At 55.3% G+C, this 17,662-nt stretch overlaps 1 protein-coding gene across 3 annotated transcripts in view; it reads right to left on the bottom strand.

Moving 5' to 3' along the window:
* PRIMA1 (proline rich membrane anchor 1) overlaps window positions 1-14,323 on the bottom strand; it is a 40,447-nt gene extending 26,124 nt beyond the window's left edge. Inside the window, exons 1-3 of one of the 3 annotated variants that reach the window (XM_036315949.1) lie at window positions 13,901-14,323; window positions 12,942-13,065; window positions 5,690-5,825 (exon numbers count right to left, since the gene is read on the bottom strand). In XM_036315949.1, the coding sequence (XP_036171842.1) occupies window positions 5,690-5,825; window positions 12,942-13,034 (229 nt within the window). In that variant the 5' untranslated portion in view covers window positions 13,035-13,065; window positions 13,901-14,323. Of the gene's footprint in view, window positions 1-5,689; window positions 5,826-12,941; window positions 13,066-13,481; window positions 13,588-13,747; window positions 13,800-13,900 lie in introns of those variants that run through there. The other 2 variants (XM_036315943.1, XM_036315934.1) reach the window with 2 other exon arrangements.
* Window positions 14,324-17,662: the final 3,339 nt, after the last annotated feature.

Raw genomic sequence — 17,662 nt, 5'->3', positions numbered from 1 at the left:
AGACTCCTCACAAGACTCCAAGGTCCTAGAGGGCAGGCGCCACGCCTGGGGCATCCAGCCGCCGCGGCGATACCGGAGGCCACTCATTCATGCGCACGTCTCACCGGCACTTGGCCCCAAGTTCCATGGCGCCTCACCTTCCCTCCCTGCCTCCTGCCTCTGGTTACAGCCAAGAGTTTCAACCTAATTCATACAAGAATCACTCCCTCTAGGGCGGGCCGGGCATCATTTCTAAAGCTCTTGGGCGTCCAGGGCTCAGGTTCCCTGAGGACAGGGCTGTGACATACCCAGCAAAGGCTTGTTCAATAAATCAATGGATAAAGGTTTTTTTGAGTAAATTAAAGTCCACATAAATCCATCATCTTTTATTTGCTGGATGCAAGCATATACATGGAAGACGAACAATTCCATTTATTGAATTGGGAAAGGGAAAGCCAGTACTTAAAAAAAATAAAATCACTTTTTAAAAGAAAGCCAGCAACTATTAAAATTCCTACGATGTCAGACGCTCCAGGTCAGGGACGAGGGTCGTGCTCACAGGTCCCTGTGCTCGGCTGGAGCGGAGCTCAAGGCAGAGCCGGCCCATTTTATGGACGGGAGAGCTGAGACCAGCTGGGGGAAGAGATCCATTCAAGCAAAGGTTGCGCTGGCAAGAGGGTGGGGCTGTTCCAGGAGCTGGGCCAGGCCTTCACATGCACTTTTTGCACTCACAACCACCTTTGGAGGACGGAACCTCATCGCTCATGCGCAGACAAGAACACAGAAGCTCAGAGAGCGTCAGTGACCAGCACACAGCTGGCAAGAGCCAGAGCCAGAGCCAGAGCCAGGCCCGGCCTCCAGGTCCTCCTACTCGCAGACCAGGCAAGTGGCTCAAAGATGACAGGACAGAAGTCCTGCCTCCCGCAAATGATGAACATCTGATACCCCGGTACCCCAATCCATGGTGACATTAAGGACCAACTCAGCACTGACACAGCCCACAAAGCAAGAGCTATTCAAAGTGACATGGCCCATGTTTGACGCCCACAGCCCCTCCTCAGGGCTCACTCTGTGCAAAGATGGAGCTGTGGGGTTCACACTCTTTCCCGAGGAGCCTGGTGCCCGAGGAGAAGGCAGGTCCCCAGGGGTGGCCTCACCCGCTGCACCCATCCTCGGCGATATAGGCCTCTAGGGGCCTCATCTTCTGCTTTCTCCAAACTTGTCACAACCCAGAAAAAAATCGGGTTAGCCCCAGTGATCGGAACCTTCGTAAGGTCCCAGAGATTGTGTCCTTATGAAATGGCAGCTGCTAAAACACTCGGGGGGGCCTTTGAGCTGCTGCTCACCCCGTCCGGGCACCCCCGGGTCTGCATTAGCCCATTGGTGAGCTCACAAGCATCCCGAGGACCAAGAGGGAGCGCTGGGAGTGACACCTGCTCGTTCATCGCACAGAACCTCGGACACCCCTGCCCCACCCAACCACAGCCGTCAGAGTCCCATCACCCCACCTCCAAACCCTCTCAGACTGGACCAGGGCTGCCTCTCCTTCACCCCGCATCCAGGCCACATCCAGGCTCCTCCATCACTATTTCTCCTGGACCCAAGCAACAGCCCCCTCAGGGGGGAGCCAGCCTCTGCAGTGTCAATGAGGCCACACCATGCCCTTGCTCCAAATCCTCCTCTAGTTGCATATGAAGAGAAAACCCAGCCCTTTCCCCAGCCTCCAGGGCCCCTGAGCCTGCGTGGTCTGGCCACGCCCGTCCCCTGGGACTCCCGCCTCCTGTCCTTCACCCAGCAGCCAGCCCTTCACGCACCCAGAGGGCTTCCAGTTCCTGCCTGAGGAACTTGCACTTGCTGCTCCCTCCGCTGAGAACGACCTTCCCCCAGACCACATCCTTCAGCCGGCTCTCGGCTGACAGGTCATCTCCTGTCCCTGGACCATGCAACGCAGTGACCCCGCAATTACCCCCATCACAGCGCATCATTTCATTACCTTGGGGCACACATTGCCTTCTATTTTCCCGGTGATATCTGTGGTCTGTTCTTCTGTCCCAGCCCCCCACCTGCCCTGGCCTGTCTGTGCACGCAGAGAGCAAGCTACCACCTCCATGGCCGCAGGGACCCTGCTGGCCTGTTCCCCACGGCATTCCTAGACCCTAGCCAGTGTCTGGCAATGGGAGACAGTAAAAAACCTTTGCAAAAGGAATGAATTAGCAGTGACTGGGGACCCATGACATGCCAGGCAGGTGCTAAGGAGCTGGGGCTGTAAGTGGGCAGGCAGACACATGGTCATTGTCTGCCTCTAGCAAAGGACCAGGCATAAGTCAAGTCACTAATCAGATATTGCGTGGGCGGGATGACTGCTATGGAGGCAAAGGAAAGTTCAGAGTGTGTGCGTGTGTGTGCGTGTGTGTGTGTGTGTGTGTGTGTGTGTGTGTGTGTATGGAGGGTGGTGTGGTTTAAAATGTTCACAGATTCCCTGGCTCCTCTCTCAAGGGGTGGAATTGCATTCCCGCTCCTGCAACGTCGGGGCCTCGGCCATTGATTCCGAGGAATGGAGCGCAGCAGCAGTGATGCTGCGTGACCTCCTCAGCGGCATCATCCACGGGCACGGCTCCCGCCTGCTCCTCCGCCTCGCTTAGGCAAAAGGAACCTCCTTCAATGAGCACTTAAAGAGCCCGTGTCACATTTTTTTTAAAAAAAGATGTTTTTGTTGAGTTCAGAGAGGAAGGGAGAGGGGGAGAGATAGAAACATCAATGATGAGAGAGAATCACTCATCGGCCGCCTCCTGCACACCCGGTACTAGGGATCGAACGCGCAACCTGGGCATGTGTCCTGACCGGGAATTGAACCGTGACCTCCTGGTCCATAGGTCGATGCTCAACCACTGAGCCGCACCAGCCGGGCTCCCTCCCTAGTTTTGGTATTGCTTAAGCCCCGTCAAGATGGGTTCCTGCTACTAGAAAAGTCCTGCCATAGGACCAAATACGTGTGCTATCCCCTCACCCAGAAGTGCCCTCATGCCCAAAGCTCAACATAGGTGGCGGCCCCCTCCCAGGCACGCCCTGCCCGCCTCCCCTTCTCTGCAGCCCCTTCCTGGCTTCCTAATGGATGGTCTGGGACCGAATTATCTCAAGATTCCCTCCAGTCTGGTAGCTCATCCCGCATCCCCGCACTCAGAAAAGTTGATGTTTCTGAAACAGATGTGCAGAATCACGCCATTTCCCTGCTTAACACTTTTGTGGGCTGATCACAGTCTACAGCGGTTTCCTAAAGGAGGGGCCACTGGTCCTTGAGCTCAGTGAGCTGGTTTTCCATGGCACAGGGAGCCAAGGGCACAGTGAAACATAGAACAAGAAATTCGGCCCTTCTGATTCTCTTACAAACCTTCTGATTTCTTTCTAGAGAAGAATCTCCGCATGGAACTACCGTGGCTCTGACACCTCACTACCACTCGCTTTGTTTCCATTACACATATTTATTTATTTTTAATTGATTTTAGAGAGAGAGGAAAGAAGAGGGAGAGAGAGACAGAGAAACATCGATGTGAGAGAGAAACATCGATCAGCTGCCTCCTGTATGCACCCCGACCAGGGATGGAACTCGAAACCCAGGCACAGGCCCGGACCAGGAATTGAACCTATGACCCTTTGGTGCACAGGATGACGCTCCCAACCACAGCCGGGACTCATTACATTTATTTTTATGGTCACCTTCATTTACGCAAGGGATACTGGTCTTTCAATGACAGTCGTTATGTCAAGTTTTCTTTGGAAATTAATTTGCATAACCACAAAAGTGAGTCTTTTTAAAGAAAAAAGGGCAACTATCAGGAGGTATTTGGATATGGTGAATGACGTTTGGCAAACAAGGATTCACAGGATGAAATCAGCCATATATGCTAATACAGTCCGCCCCTTGACCAGTCCTTTAAACCTACTGAAGGGCTGTGACGCCCAAGGTGAGTCTCTCAGAGTCACACCTCCAGCCTTTGCCCATGCCGTTCCTTCTGCCCGGATGCCCTTTCCCCACAACCTCCGTCTCAACCCAGAGCAATCCCATTCATTCTTCAAGGCCCAGGTCAGTGTCACTGTTTACTGTGGCCAACGGCTCAAGGATTCCAGGTGCACCCGGAGAGCTACCGCTATGCTCACTCGGGCCACCCATTGTAGGCGGCTGATAGGGGGCCTTCCCTTGAGCTGAGAGATCCCAGAAGACCGGCTTGGTCTCTCACTGTGTCTGGCGCAGAATTTCAATGAAATGAATGGAAGGGCCTCGAACTGGGGCTGTGGGTCCATCAGACACAAGCACCCCTGCAGACAGCACAGGCCTGGAGCCCCAGCAGTGGGAGGAGGGAAATTCTACAGGCAGGGGGCAGAGTGATCTGCAAGGCCAGGTGCCTGAGTCTGGGCCCCACAAGACAGCTCAGGGATTCCTTCAGGTGAGAAGAGGAGTGAGCATCCTGGGGAGGAAGAATCCTGCACAGGCTCCTAACCACCTGGCACTTGTTATAATGCTACTTCCTTAAGCCCCACCCCAATGACTCTGAGTTGGTGGGTATGAAGTGGGTCCCTGAAGCTTCACTTTTTTTTTTGTTACTCCTCACCCGAGGGTACTTCCCCTATTGATTCTTAGAGAGAGTGGAAGGGAGGAGGAGAGACTCGGAGAGAGAAACATTGATATGAAAGAGACACATCGATTGGCTGCCTCCCGCACGTCCTGACCGGGGCCAGGGATCAAGCCTGCAACCCTTCAGTCCGTGGGCCGACACTCTCACCACTGAACAACCCGGCTAGGACCCTGAGCTGCACTTACAATAAATGCCTCAGGCAAGGTTGAGGACCCCACTCAGGCAAGCACTGGCCATGGTGTCAGGGAAGCATGGAGACAGGTAGGGGCCCAGCAGACAAAACACAGAAATGCCCGTGACTGCGAAGAGCCTCCAGAACATTGCATCACTGCCTGGACCCCGAGAGCCTGGACTCACAGCCGACCAGAGAGCAAAGCGCCACCAGGATTATTTAAAATATGTCCCAGTAACTCAGAGGTGTGTTTACCAGAAGAGATCCACACAGGATCGCAGGCATTCTAGAGCCAACGGGAACGATCAATCAGAATGTAGACTCTCTCATCAGAGACCTTGTCCACGGGCGACTGTAGGCAGAGAACTTAACCCCCAGAGGTCAGGACCGAGGCCCTTTCTGAGTAAAGAACCCCTCCTTTGTTTGAATGACCAGGAAGTCAAATTGTTCATGGATGAAATCAAAGCAAACGAGGGGGGGAGGGGCCGGGGGGGCGGGGTAGCAGAGGTCACTGCGAGTGGCTGAAAGGCATCCAGGTCACTGTGCTCCCAGAGCCTTCACTTCAGTTCTACACTAATTGCCTCCTTAAACCAGAATTAAAGGCGAAAAAGGAGACCTTGTGCGTGGGTGGGATATACAAGACCAGTGCCCTGGGCCTGCCAGGCCGAGTCACTCATCAAATGGAGACGGACTTTTATCTGATTAGCTGATGGAGAAATCCTCCATCGCAGGACGTTCTGTGGGGACGGCGTTTTGCAGACTGCAGGGAGAACTTGGGCCTTGGCTTCCCTCCTGCTCGGCCAGTGGAAAATTACCAAGGAGGCCAGGCTGCCCTCTGCCATGCGCAGGTTCTCCCTGGGCCCCTAAAACACACGGAGGAACCGGAAACACGCCAGCCTCTACTTACCTGGGGCGGAGAGGAGTCTGGGAGGCGGTGGGGGTGGGGGTGGCGGGGGCAGCGGGGGAGGGGGCCGGCACTGGCAGATGTGTTGACAGCTGTCAGTCACCTTGGAGCAGGACTTCTGGGGCTCGCCCTGCGTCACCTGCAGAAATGGGCACATGTGCCCAAGAGAAGACAATGAGGCCACTGGGAGCCGAACTGGGCCGACCCCACCCACTGCCCGCCAGGCTGGAACTCGGGTTCTTCCCAGAGGCCAGGGCTGGAAGAACAGGCAGAAGTGGCGTTGGCTCACAGAGAATAAGCGGGAGGCTGGCTTGTCGGGTTTGGTGACTAAGGTTTTATTTCCAGCTCTGCCAGGGACCAGCGATGAGGCCGTCACAGGTGGCCTCAGTATGATTAAGAGGGTGGATAAGACCTTGCAGGTCAACTCCTAGAATCTCCCCATCAGACAGATGAGGGGCCTGAGGCCCAGGAGAAGTGGCTGCCCAAGGTCCTCTCACCAAAGAGGACAGGATACCGATTCTACGCCCTCAGTAAGCGGCCCAGCCACTTCTCCAGGCTTTCTTGCAACGGAACAAGGCCAAGCTGTCACTTTCTCTCCGGCCACAGCCCCTGACAGCCTTGCTGGATGGCCAAGGCCCTCTGTCTCGGGGGAGGAACCTTCCTCAGCCAGGCGTCTGCTCTGGTGGCCCACATGACCAAGGGGAGCCCAAGGGTTCTTGCGTGAAACATACCCGCCCAGGACACTTATATCCCTCAACTCCACACCCGCCCCCCCCCCCCCCCCCCCCCGCACCGCCAAATGCCTGCCCACAGCAAAGGGGATCAGGGCCACAGGGTTCTGCCTCACCCTGTGCTCTCACCCTCAGCTCTGCCCTCAGTGCCCTTCTTCCAATCCGGGCCCTGGCCACCCACCTCCCTTTTCACATGCTGCTCCAGTGGCCCAGAAGGTTCTCCCACCCCTTTACCCCGCTCGCCTGTTCCTCAGCGTGGCTCGCACCTCCTCAGGGAAGGGCCTCGGACCTCCCTCACCTGGTCAGATCTCCTTTTAATAGGCGCTTCTGGCCCAGGTTCCACTCTGGGGGGCAGAAATGTGGGGGATTCCCTGGTTCTTGTCTGTCTACACCGTCGGACTAGAGATCTATGGGGCGGGGGCCAGGCCTCGTCTCTCACTATCATAACCTGGCTAAAGAATGCCAGCCATTTAATAAATACTTGGCGAATGAATGAATGAATGAATGAACAAATGAATGACTGAATAAATATTAAACACGGGACCAGAATCCAGCCCTCTTGAATCCTGGTCGGGTGTTTTTTGATGTCAGTGTCAGTTTCCTCCCGGTAAACGAGGCAGAGTGGCGGCTCCCAACCCCGACTGCCCATCAGCACCTCCAGGCAGTTTTAAAAACACTCCCATCTGAGCCTTACCCACGGCCAGTTACAGCAGAGTTGCTGCAGGTGCAGCCAGGCACGCGTATTTTGTTTAGCTCCCCAGGTTAAACTTCTAACTGCCCGCGTCCCTCCCTGCTGCAGGGTGCGTGAACCCCCGAGGCCCGTCCCAGGGAACAAGCGGACTTACAGGCATGAAGGAAAAAGGAGGTGGTCACCCCACCACCACCACCACCACATCAATAATGCTCACGGTGAATTTCTCTGGCTGTCATCTTGAGTGAGCAGAAACCTAGAACCCCAATTTCCCTGGGACCAGCCGCGCACCCGCTGCCTTAGGCCGGTGCAGACACTTCGCTGCCATGTCCCAGGCCCAGCGGAGAGGGTCCGCAGGACTGGGATGCTCTTAGCTTTGGCAGAGGTGAACAGGCTGGAGTGACAGCAGGAGGTGAGCTGATTTACAGCCCAGACAACATCTGTGAGGCCAGGCCGCTCCTGCTCACCACCTTTTAGTGTTTTTAAGGATCCACTGAGGTTCAGACTCTGGAAGGCAATGTTGTCTCCCACTGGGAAGCGCATATCCTCAAGGGTGAGCCTTTTCTCAGTTATTTTACGGGGATGATGAACTCTTTACAGGCCCCCTCCCACCCCTGCCCCGCCTTCCCACCAGTGCAGCCCAGTTCTCCCATCGCCCCTGAGCCTGTCCTCTGGATCCCACCTTCTAGGACTACGGGGGTTGCTCGAGAACCTCTACCAAGTGTGTGAACTTCAAGCAACGGATGCCATTGCCAAAGCAATTACTTTTCCACTCTCCAAAGTGCAATTTACGCGGCAGAGTTCAAGAGCAGCACGTCTGTTTAACCTGGCCCAACACACTGACCTAGTTTTGGGAGAGGACATAAGGGCACAGATGTGTAAGTGTTTAATGCGATGACATTATAGGCAGGGAAAGCAGGGCCAAGTTTCCAGGGTGAAGGGGGAGGAGGCCTTTTAGGAAGCTGTGGTGTCTCGGACAATGGTCCCACTGGGAAGGGGCTGGCACAACCGCTTAACCCACCCTCATCACCAGAGCATCCAGGCTGGGCTGGCTGGCCCTCTCCCTGAGGGTGGGCCCTGCTTGGGCGCCGCTCTGGAGTTTGGTCCAGTGCAAACCAGTGGCCGCTGAGCCTCTTGCCACAGACAATTGGCTACTCAAACCCTTTATCTACCTGCCAACTTCTATTCATCCTTGAAACCCAGTTCCAGCACAGCCTTCTCGGGTAAGCCACCCCAACCCCAGGACGCCCCAGATTAGACCCACCTGCCCGGGGATGCTTCTTCCCTTGTAAGTCCTTCTCTTTGGGGGCATCATCCCCACTGCTTTATAATGTTTGCCCCCCCTCCCCCAATACCTCCCCCTACTAAAGCTGGCAGGTAAATGAGTCTGTGCTTTATTAATCCTGATCAAGTGTGACTTCCTGAGCCCTACTGTGTGTCAGCCACGGGAGACAGTTGTCATTTCACCATGAGGATAACCGGGAGAGGCAGGTGCTACCATCCACTCTTAGTGGGTGGGACGGCAGGATCAGTAAGTAATTGACTGGAGTGGCACAGGGCCTGGCATTCGGTCAGTGCTCAGTGAAAAGATGTGTTGGGAGATGATCCGCCCACCAGTGTAGAAACACAGGATCTACCCCATCCCCCAATCTGGGTCCACTTTGGGTTCTGTGGTTTAGTGGTGTGGCATTTAGACAAGCTCCTTAGTGCTGGGAGCTTGTCTCAATACCTGGCTTGGTTGGTTTACACCTTAGGGAGTCCCACAAGGAGAAGAAACTTGCCCTGAAGTCACCTACTCGTAGCTGGACTTGACCAAGAAGGAGCAGAGGCCCAGAGAGGTCAATGACTCGCCTAAAGCCCCCAGAGCGAAAGCTGGCATCACTGCTTCCTAGGACGAGTGTTTATTCCACTTTTGCCATCACCTGCCTTCCCTCCCCTGCTCAGCACTGTTCTCCTGGGGCCAGAGTCCTGAGGCACAGGGAGGTCCTGCAGCCACTGTGGCACCTGTCACTGGGGTCTGGGGGACAAGGTGCTCCATGGCTGCCAGTCCCCACTCCTGGCCAATCAATACAGCTTTTTGGTCCAGGGGGTATTGCCTCCTAAATAGTCATTGAATCCATCCACATCTCTCCCTTATCACCCTAACGAGGACACCATCATCTCCCTGCTGGGCAGCCCCGGCCTCTCACGGAGAGTTGCTATGCAAAATATAGGACACCCTGTTAAATTTTAGATAAACAAACACGAATTTTTTTAGTATAAGTATGTCCCAAATATTATATGGGGTACACTTATGCTGAAGAACAATTTGTGGTTTACTTGAAATCCAAATTTAACTGGATGCCCTGTGTTTTTATTTGCTCAGTCTGGCAGCACTACCCCCACCAGCCTCTTTTGACCCTTGCCTTGACCCCCTTTTCGAATCCACCCTTCCTGCTGGAGCTGGACAGAGACTCTGAAATGCCAATCTGAGATTGCCATCTCTTGCTTAAAATCTTGAGAATCCCTGAAGCCCCCAGGATCAAGTCCAAACTGCAAGATACAATGTTAGTAACTCAAAGCAGTGGCCTCACCCTCTCTCCTCAGGCCTTGGGGACTGTTGCCTCCGCCTGCACACCCCGCCCACGCTTGCCCCCGACTCCGACTCCTTCTTGTGCATGTCTCCGCTGAGCACTACATGGGTGCCTTCCACCAGATCCCATCTCTGAGCGTTTTGCTCCTGTGGCGCTATCTTGCCTCTAATTACTTGTTTAATTACCTCTCCACTGCCAGACTGTTGATGCCATGAGGACTGGGACCACGAGGTCTCTTGCACTTGACATAGGGCCTGGCAAACAGTAGGTGCTCAGTAAATGCTGCTGAATACATAAGTGAAGCTGTAGTGACTGCCATAGGGGGAGGTCAGCATTGCTTGGGCCTGAGGGTGGCACTGGGTCAGCCCTGGGAGACCCGCGGGCTCGAATCCGAGCCTGTCTCCCCGAGGATGGCTTTAGGAAGACACCCACAAAGACGATGGCTTCTGGCATCTTTTATGGTGACAGGCCAGCACCACGGTAACTTGATGAGACACACTCCTGTCACACCTAATAAATTTGCCAGCCTGTCATCCTCTTCGCTTGCAAAAAAGGAATCATCTGGAAGTGAACTTAGAAGAACCCTAAATCACAGAAGCTCAAAAGCTCAATTCCAGACACATTAAGGAGAAAAAGGGGGAGGCTCGCGGATGCCCCCACACCAACCTTGCGGCACTTTAAATGTCATCTGACTTTAACGATTAAGTTTCTGATCACAGGCAGAGGCTTCGGGCTGACTTCAAGGCAGGAGCTTGGTGCTTTGGGGAACACGGGTCTCTCGCTTCACCATTTATCCCATTAATTAGAGGACTTTGTGAGGTCGGTCTCACCCGTCCAAATGCTCACAACTTCGGGGGAGTCTTCTGGCAAAATGCTCATGAGAGCACAGAGTGGAGTTCTCTACCTCCGAGAAACTCCTAGACAGATTTCAGTCTCTCCACTTAAAGGGACATACATGGCTTCATGCACTTCCGTTTTTCCTCTTCTCCCTTCTGTTCCTCCGGATTCAGCTCTTTTACTTAAAAAACAGACCTATCCATTCCAAAGCCCTTTTCCCTTGGCTTTTCAGTCCTTATCGTTTGTAGATTAATTTTCCCAGAGCTTCCAGCCAAGATTTTATCCATGCTACTTGTCTAGAGGATTCCTTTTCTAATTGATTTGCACAAAAATTGATTTGTATTGAGTAACAGCATCTGCAACACACACACACACACACACACACACACACACACGCTTGTGTAAGTACTGTCTGGCTGAAGGACACTGTTAAAAAACCAGGCTGTTTTCACAAAATGATTTCTTATGGTGGTAGTGGTGGCGGGGTGATAGGGAGATGGTGGGGAGTTGGGGGGGAGTTGGTGGTGGTGATGGGGATCTCCTGTTTCTACCCAGCAGAATTCTAGTCTCAGAGACAGACAGCATCATTGTGTGGCTCTCCAACCAGCTGAAAAGTCCTATGGAAAACGGTAAGCAAACAAATGTAAAAACAAAGTGAACTTCCTGCCTGAGGTTCAACTAAAAGCTGAACAAGGGAAGCTGGTCCCCAACCACCTGAGTGTTTCAAAGTGACAAAACCCTGCATCCTGAGGAGGCAGAACTGAGTTTAATAACTGCAGTTTCACACATTAAACAAAGCTGTCAATTCCGAAAGGAAAACAATGGTGAGTGAGGCAGAGGCAAGCCAGAGACGAGCAGAAGGCAGGCCTGGCGCTGGGGTGGGTGGTGGATCCTGGTCGACCCGCCCACTCAGCCAGCAAGCCGGGCCCAGCTTCAGAGGCCCTGGTTCTCTCCCAGTGCTCACTCAGCCACCATCCACGCAGGACTGACTGAGCTGGTTCCCAGCAGGGCCCCATAACTTGGCACAGCTCATGGACCACGGCAGACTGACAAGCAGTCTCGCCCATCCCTTCCTCTGTGGACTGTCACCCCTTACTCAGATAACCATCTGAATAACCCCAAAACCCCAAATGCCACCGGAAGTGAAGCTGCAAATACCCAGAGTGGGGCATTTAAATGCCCAAAACAGTAAAAATGTCCTCCAGCACCTGCTGAACCACTAACAACTCAAAAAGGTGGAACAGACTATGAAGTGATCAAGAGCACCCGGCCAGCCAGGTAGAAGAGCAGCATCACTATCATTAATATCAATAATGGCTGCAGCAGCTACAAAGGGTGTTTGTCATGGTCTGGGCACTGTGCTACGTAGTCTCTCTGTGTTTTATCTCATCAAGTACTTGTAGTAGCACAGTCAGGAAGGAGAAACCACAGAGCAGAGAGGCTAGGTCAGCCGTGGGCAAACTACGGCCCGCGGGCCTGATCCGGCCCGTTTGAAATGAATAAAACTAAACAAAAAAAAGACCGTACCCTTTTATGTAATGATGTTTACTTTGAATTTATATTAGTTCACACAAACACTCCATCCATGCTTTTGTTCCGGCCCTCCGGTCCAGTTGAAGAACCCATTGTGGCCCTCGAGTCAAAAAGTTTGCCCACCCCTGGGTTAGGTGCACGGCCTAAAGTTGCCCAACTGGTACGGGGCAGGGCTGGGCCTCAAAATTCAAAGCGGACAACAAAGTCCACCTCTTCACCACTCCACTGTACCACTGACGGAGTACGTTCTGGGAGGTTCTAGGAACCATCCCATCAAACGCTCTCTCTCTGATCTTAATAGAGTTAACTCCAGCTGGTGGCTGCCTGGCCCCTGCCCAGGGACCCAGGGCAAAGATTCCATCCTCAGGCAAACCTTACAGACGGACAGTTATTTCCTACGTTCTCCATGAGTGGACACCACGTACACTCCGGCCACATCCCCAACTCCACTCCCTACACCGAACACAGCCTCTCCTGTGTTGAAGTCCAGCTTAAGGCTAATTGGAAGCTGACTAGAGGGAGATAAAAGATGTATATTCTTGGGATCCTTTCCTTTTAAGTTCGCAAAAGCTGGAAAGTTTCTTTCCTGGCATTTCTGCAATCAGATGTCATCACTAAGAAGGCATTCCCTAAGCCCTTCCTGTTCCCAGGCCCTGTCCTGTGGTCTTAGGCCACAACTGAAGCCTCCTTATGGAGTTTCTTAGCTCTTCCAGGCCAGAGGATGGGGAGGCCCTAGCATCTTTTCTTTACATAAACTCTCCCCAGGACCAGCCAGCGGGGGCGGCTGCAGGAAGCTGGGGTCCGAGAGTGAAGTGACACCCCGCCCCCACCGGGTCTCTCCCAGGAGGTCTCCAAACCGGTGCAGCCCGGCAACCCGCGCCACCGCTCACCTGCACGAAGCCCCAGAGCGGGTGGAGCGCGCAGTGCAGCAGCAGTGAGGGCCAGCAGCAGCCGCGGCGCAGCACCAGGTCCCGGAGCAGCATCTCGACCCGCGGCACCCGCTCTCGGGGCGAACTGTCAGGGGAGCAAAGCTCGGGTCAGGCGGGCGCCGCGGGCGCGGGCACCATCGCGGTCGCGCACCCGAACACGTAGCGGTCCGGGTTGGGCAGGCACGCCCCGCAGCCTGGGGCCCCCTCGTAAATCCAGCTGCCCCTTCACTCTAGTTTGCACATTCGAAGACCCTTCGCGCACACTCACAGACGCCGGCATCCCAGAACTCACACTCTCTCCTGGCGCACATTCCCAGAACCCTGCGGGAATACTTTGGCCCCCGTGCACCTGCCCAGTACCCTGCGTGCACACCTCGGCCCTGTGCACACCTCCGCACACCGCCAAGCACACGACACAGCCCCGCGCATCACCCCCGAAACAGCCAGCCTCAACTCGCTCCCACAGTTGAAACATTTTCAAACCGGGCGGGCACCACTCACCCGGGGTGCACACCCACAGACACCGCCGTGCACACCCGCCGGCCCCTGCCTGCACACTCGCTGACCCTGCGTGCACAACGCCAGGAAACACACGCTGCGCGCACCCTCCTCGCCCCGCCGGCTCTCACTGCGCACACTGCAACCTATGCACTTCCGTGCGCACCCCATTCACCCAGGCGCGCTCTCCCGAGCCCCGCCTCCCGCCCCAGAGCGCCAGCTCCCCCCAGGTCTCCATCTTCCGCCCCATCCCTCGGGCCTCACGCCACCTTGCCTGGGGGCCGTCCCAGCCGATCCACGGCGCGCCGAAGGGAGGTCGCACTCCCCCCGCGGCAGACTGTTCCGGAGCCGCCAGACGGCCCCCATTTAAAGCCAGCCGCCTCCCCAGTCCCCCGCCCTCTAGGCGGAGCCTCGGTCCTCACCCTGGCGACTGCGCGGGCGCCTGGGGGCTTCGCGTGCCGGGGAAGAGCGCCGGATCCCGGAGCAAAAGTTTGCGCGCGGCTTGGGCCTCCGGGGCTCCTGAGCTGGGGTCCCGGGCGCGGCGCACTCGCGCCGGGTGGCTCCCCGCTGCGCCTGGCAGCGCGCAGGGCGGGCGGGGCGGCCCCCGGCGTCCAGGGCCGGGCGGGCTGCCCAGGCGGAGGCGAGGGCGGGGAAAGTCTCCTCCAGGCCCCCGGGACCAGGAGGCCAGTGCCCTTCCCTGGTCCCCGCCCTCCGGTGGCACCGCGCGGCTGCCCGGGGCGCGGGCGTGCTGAGCTCTCCGCGTCCGTCTCGCCTGCCCGCGAGAGGAAGCAGCGAGAGCCACTGGCTGGGAGCGCCCGCTCGGGCAGCAGGGCCGCGGGCGGAGGCGAAATAAATAATGCACGAAAAAGGAAAACAGACGTGAGCCTCGCCCGCCTCCCGCCCGGGCTGCGCTCCCGCCCGCGCTCCCCGCCGCCGCCGCCAGCGCCGCTGCAGTGATTCCTAGTCTCCATCTAGCGAGGCTATTGTGTACTGGGCGCTTAATCACTTATTCATCCACCCGCGAGGCCGAGGACTCCCAGCTCCACGGGGACTTGCTCCTTGCTTGCCCTCCCCCAAGTTTCTCCGAGGCGTTGGGAAGCGGGTGAGGGCTGATTCGTGGAGACCCCTTTTTGCGCTCGGTCCTTAAGGACTCCCTCCCCTCCCCGCCCCATTCGGATGGGACGGGAGTCCCCTCTCCTCCTCCTCCGCCCCCCCCGCCCCCCCCCCCCCCCCCCCCACTCCGTGGCCGCGCCCCGGGTGCAGGGCCCAGGGCCTGTCTCCCTTCCGCGGTCCCGGTTTAGCGACCTCTCCCACCACAGCGCTGCGTCTTGGAAGGAGTTGCCTGGGGCCCCGGGGGAGGAAGATCTCTGCTTTTTCTCAACCATCTCAAACTCCTCTTTTTGAGGCAAGATTATCAACAAGTCGTCGCCAAGTAGCCCGGCATGTTTTGTTCAAACAAGCTGCCCCTGGCCCGCAGGCCACACCGCAGGTACGTGAAGCCGCTCTGCTCTTCCGGTGGAAGCGCGTGGCCAGCGCTTGGACTGATGGACTGGGCTTCCAGAAGGGCTCCCAGGGCATGGACCATCCTAGTTTAGGTATCAGGGGTTCAGGACAGAGCGGAGCTGACACCATAGCTCACCCATGGAAGGGACATGTTCTTTGTTTCTTTGCCCAGTCTCTATGGGCCCTGAAGTCACCCCTTAAAACACATACTCTGTCTGCTCTGCACATGAACTTTCAGACCAATTTCCCAGTGGCCGCCTTTATGTGGAGGGCTGCCCTGAGGCTCCTCTCCATCTAAGCTCTGCAGAGACTCATCTGAGCCGGGGCGATGCTGGGGACAAGCATGCATGGGCCCTGTCCCTTCCCTCCAGGAACTTGGGATCTGATCTGGGAGACAGATAAGACCAGCGGCTCCACTGTCCACTGGCATTCCACTCCCCGCTGCGTGAGAAAGGGACACCTGCGCTGTAAGGGGGACAGAGGAAGGAAGACTGGAGGGAGGGTCCCTAAAGGTTTCCAGGACCAGGTGACCTGCTGGGAGTGGGGGTGTATTTCAAGTATTGGGCAGAGAGGTGCAGATTTTTGTTCATTCACTCACTCATTCACTCTTTCATTTCATGCAGAGTGTCGGTGAGCACCTGCCAAGGGCCAGACATTGCATTGGCTGCTGGGTTCACCACAGTGGACAAATCAGGTCTTGTCGCTGCCCTGAGCGGGCCAGGCTTGAGGGAGGGGAGCTGGGAAGAAAACATGGGGGTGGGGGGGTGGAGGCTTCCTAGATTACTTTCTCTCACCAAGAGTTTGAAATAGGAGAATGAGGCACAAAATTGAGCCCTATTGGCCAGCTGAGGTCAAAGTAACACTGAGTATGTTAATGCCTTTGCCACTGTGGCCAGGCAGGAAAAGCTGGTCAGTATACAACGTCCATCTTTAAGTATGACACCAGCCCCTCATGCTTATTCATGCAGCTCTTTGCCACTTAAAAATGCTCTTTTTAAAAATATTTATTTTTATTGATTTCAGAGAGGAAGGGAGAAGGAGAGAGAGAGATAACAACATCAACAATGAGAGAATCATTGATGGGCTGCCTCCTGCAGTCCCCCTACTGGGGATCAAACCTGCAACCTGGGCTTGTGCCCTGACTGGGAATAGAGCCCCGACCTCCTGGTCAACAACTGAGACACTCCAGCAGGGCCACTTAAAAATGTCCTTTACATTTTAATCCACTTCTCACAACTCTGTGAGGTAAATGTAATTGCCCCATTTGACAAGGCCAGGGATGTGACAGTCGCTCACCTGGGATTCAGAAGTACTGGCCCCCAGATAGAGGTCCAATATTTTGGAAGAGCCTGGGCAGGTGTCGTGCTTTGGAAAGCCTGCATTATCCATTCTGGCCTCCAATATTCCATACTTGACCCAATCTACATACCTCTTGAGTGTCACCTGACCCTCCTAACACCATGGAACATCGCAGCCTTTCTTAGGGTGAACACTAGGCTCTGTCATGGGTCCCCTCATGCCACGGCAGGACCCAGGGAGACTCTGGCTCCTCTCACCCCTTCTGGACTCATATGGCAGCCCACACCATGGTACCTGGCATCTGCCTACAGGGGCCAGGAAACTCTACTCAGAAATGCAGGGGAGTTAAACCTTGGGGCAAATTTTGACCCGTGAAAAACAAGAGCTGGGAGGGGCCCAGCATATGGATAGCAGGGGTTCCACTTGGCCTGTCCGGAGATATCTAATAGGAATGAATGAGCAACTGGCAGTATTTTTTTCTGAAGAGATGGCCAGCTTGGCAACATACAACTTTGTGTTTGCTTTCCTCTTTCCTTGCTTCACTTCCTTTTCCCCCTTATTGTTGTGGCCCTAGGGTTGTATCCCTCAATGAAGTGTTAGCAAGCAAGCATTGCTTCATGCTCTGCTCCCCAGGAACCAGGGGCAATCGGTGTTGCCGTTCTTAAGTTAGATCCAAATATCATAGGAGGGTGTGAGCGACTCTAAGTAATGCAAGGGGTGGACTGTATTGGAGCCCATTCGTGTACTTTCTCAGATTTGCTTGGCTCCGTCTGCCTCTTCATGTTGCTCAATGGAGTGGACAGCCGTCACCACCATTGTCCCGTCTCCTCAACCACTGGTATCGCAGCCTCCCCCAGGGTGAGACCTGAGTTTCAGTGAGGCCTCCATGGTTCCCACCTTGGCAGAGACCCCAACTGCAGTGGGCCCAAGCCCAGTCTGACCATACTAACCACAGAGATGTTGGCTTCTACCGCCAGTCCCATACTCAAGTGAAGTCCCACACTATAGAGCGTGCGATTTGATTCCCCCAGCAACTGTCTGTAGAGGCCAACCTGAACATGTGGGGAGTTAAGTCCTGTGGTATGAATTTTGATCAACAAGAGAAAAGGGTCTGAAAGATCTGGTAGGTAATCCATCTTCCTTTCTCCATCCATATGGCTTATTCAAATCTGTCCTGTGTGTCTGAGCAATGGACGGTGCTCCCTGGCAAAGCTGGGGCCTGCTCAGTAAGCATACCACACTTCCTTCCCTCCCTGCCTCCCTGCCTATTTCCCCTCCCTCCTTCTGAACCTGGGATTGCATCCCCCAAAATGTGTAATTACTTACCCTTTGCTTCGGGCTCCCTTTTTGGGGGATCCTAGGCTTAGAAAGTTCTTAGATGT

The sequence above is a fragment of the Myotis myotis genome, unplaced genomic scaffold (assembly GCF_014108235.1).
Source record: "Myotis myotis isolate mMyoMyo1 unplaced genomic scaffold, mMyoMyo1.p scaffold_m19_p_1, whole genome shotgun sequence".
Lineage (NCBI taxonomy): Eukaryota > Metazoa > Chordata > Mammalia > Chiroptera > Vespertilionidae > Myotis > Myotis myotis.
This window is presented reverse-complemented; position numbering and strand designations above follow the sequence as displayed.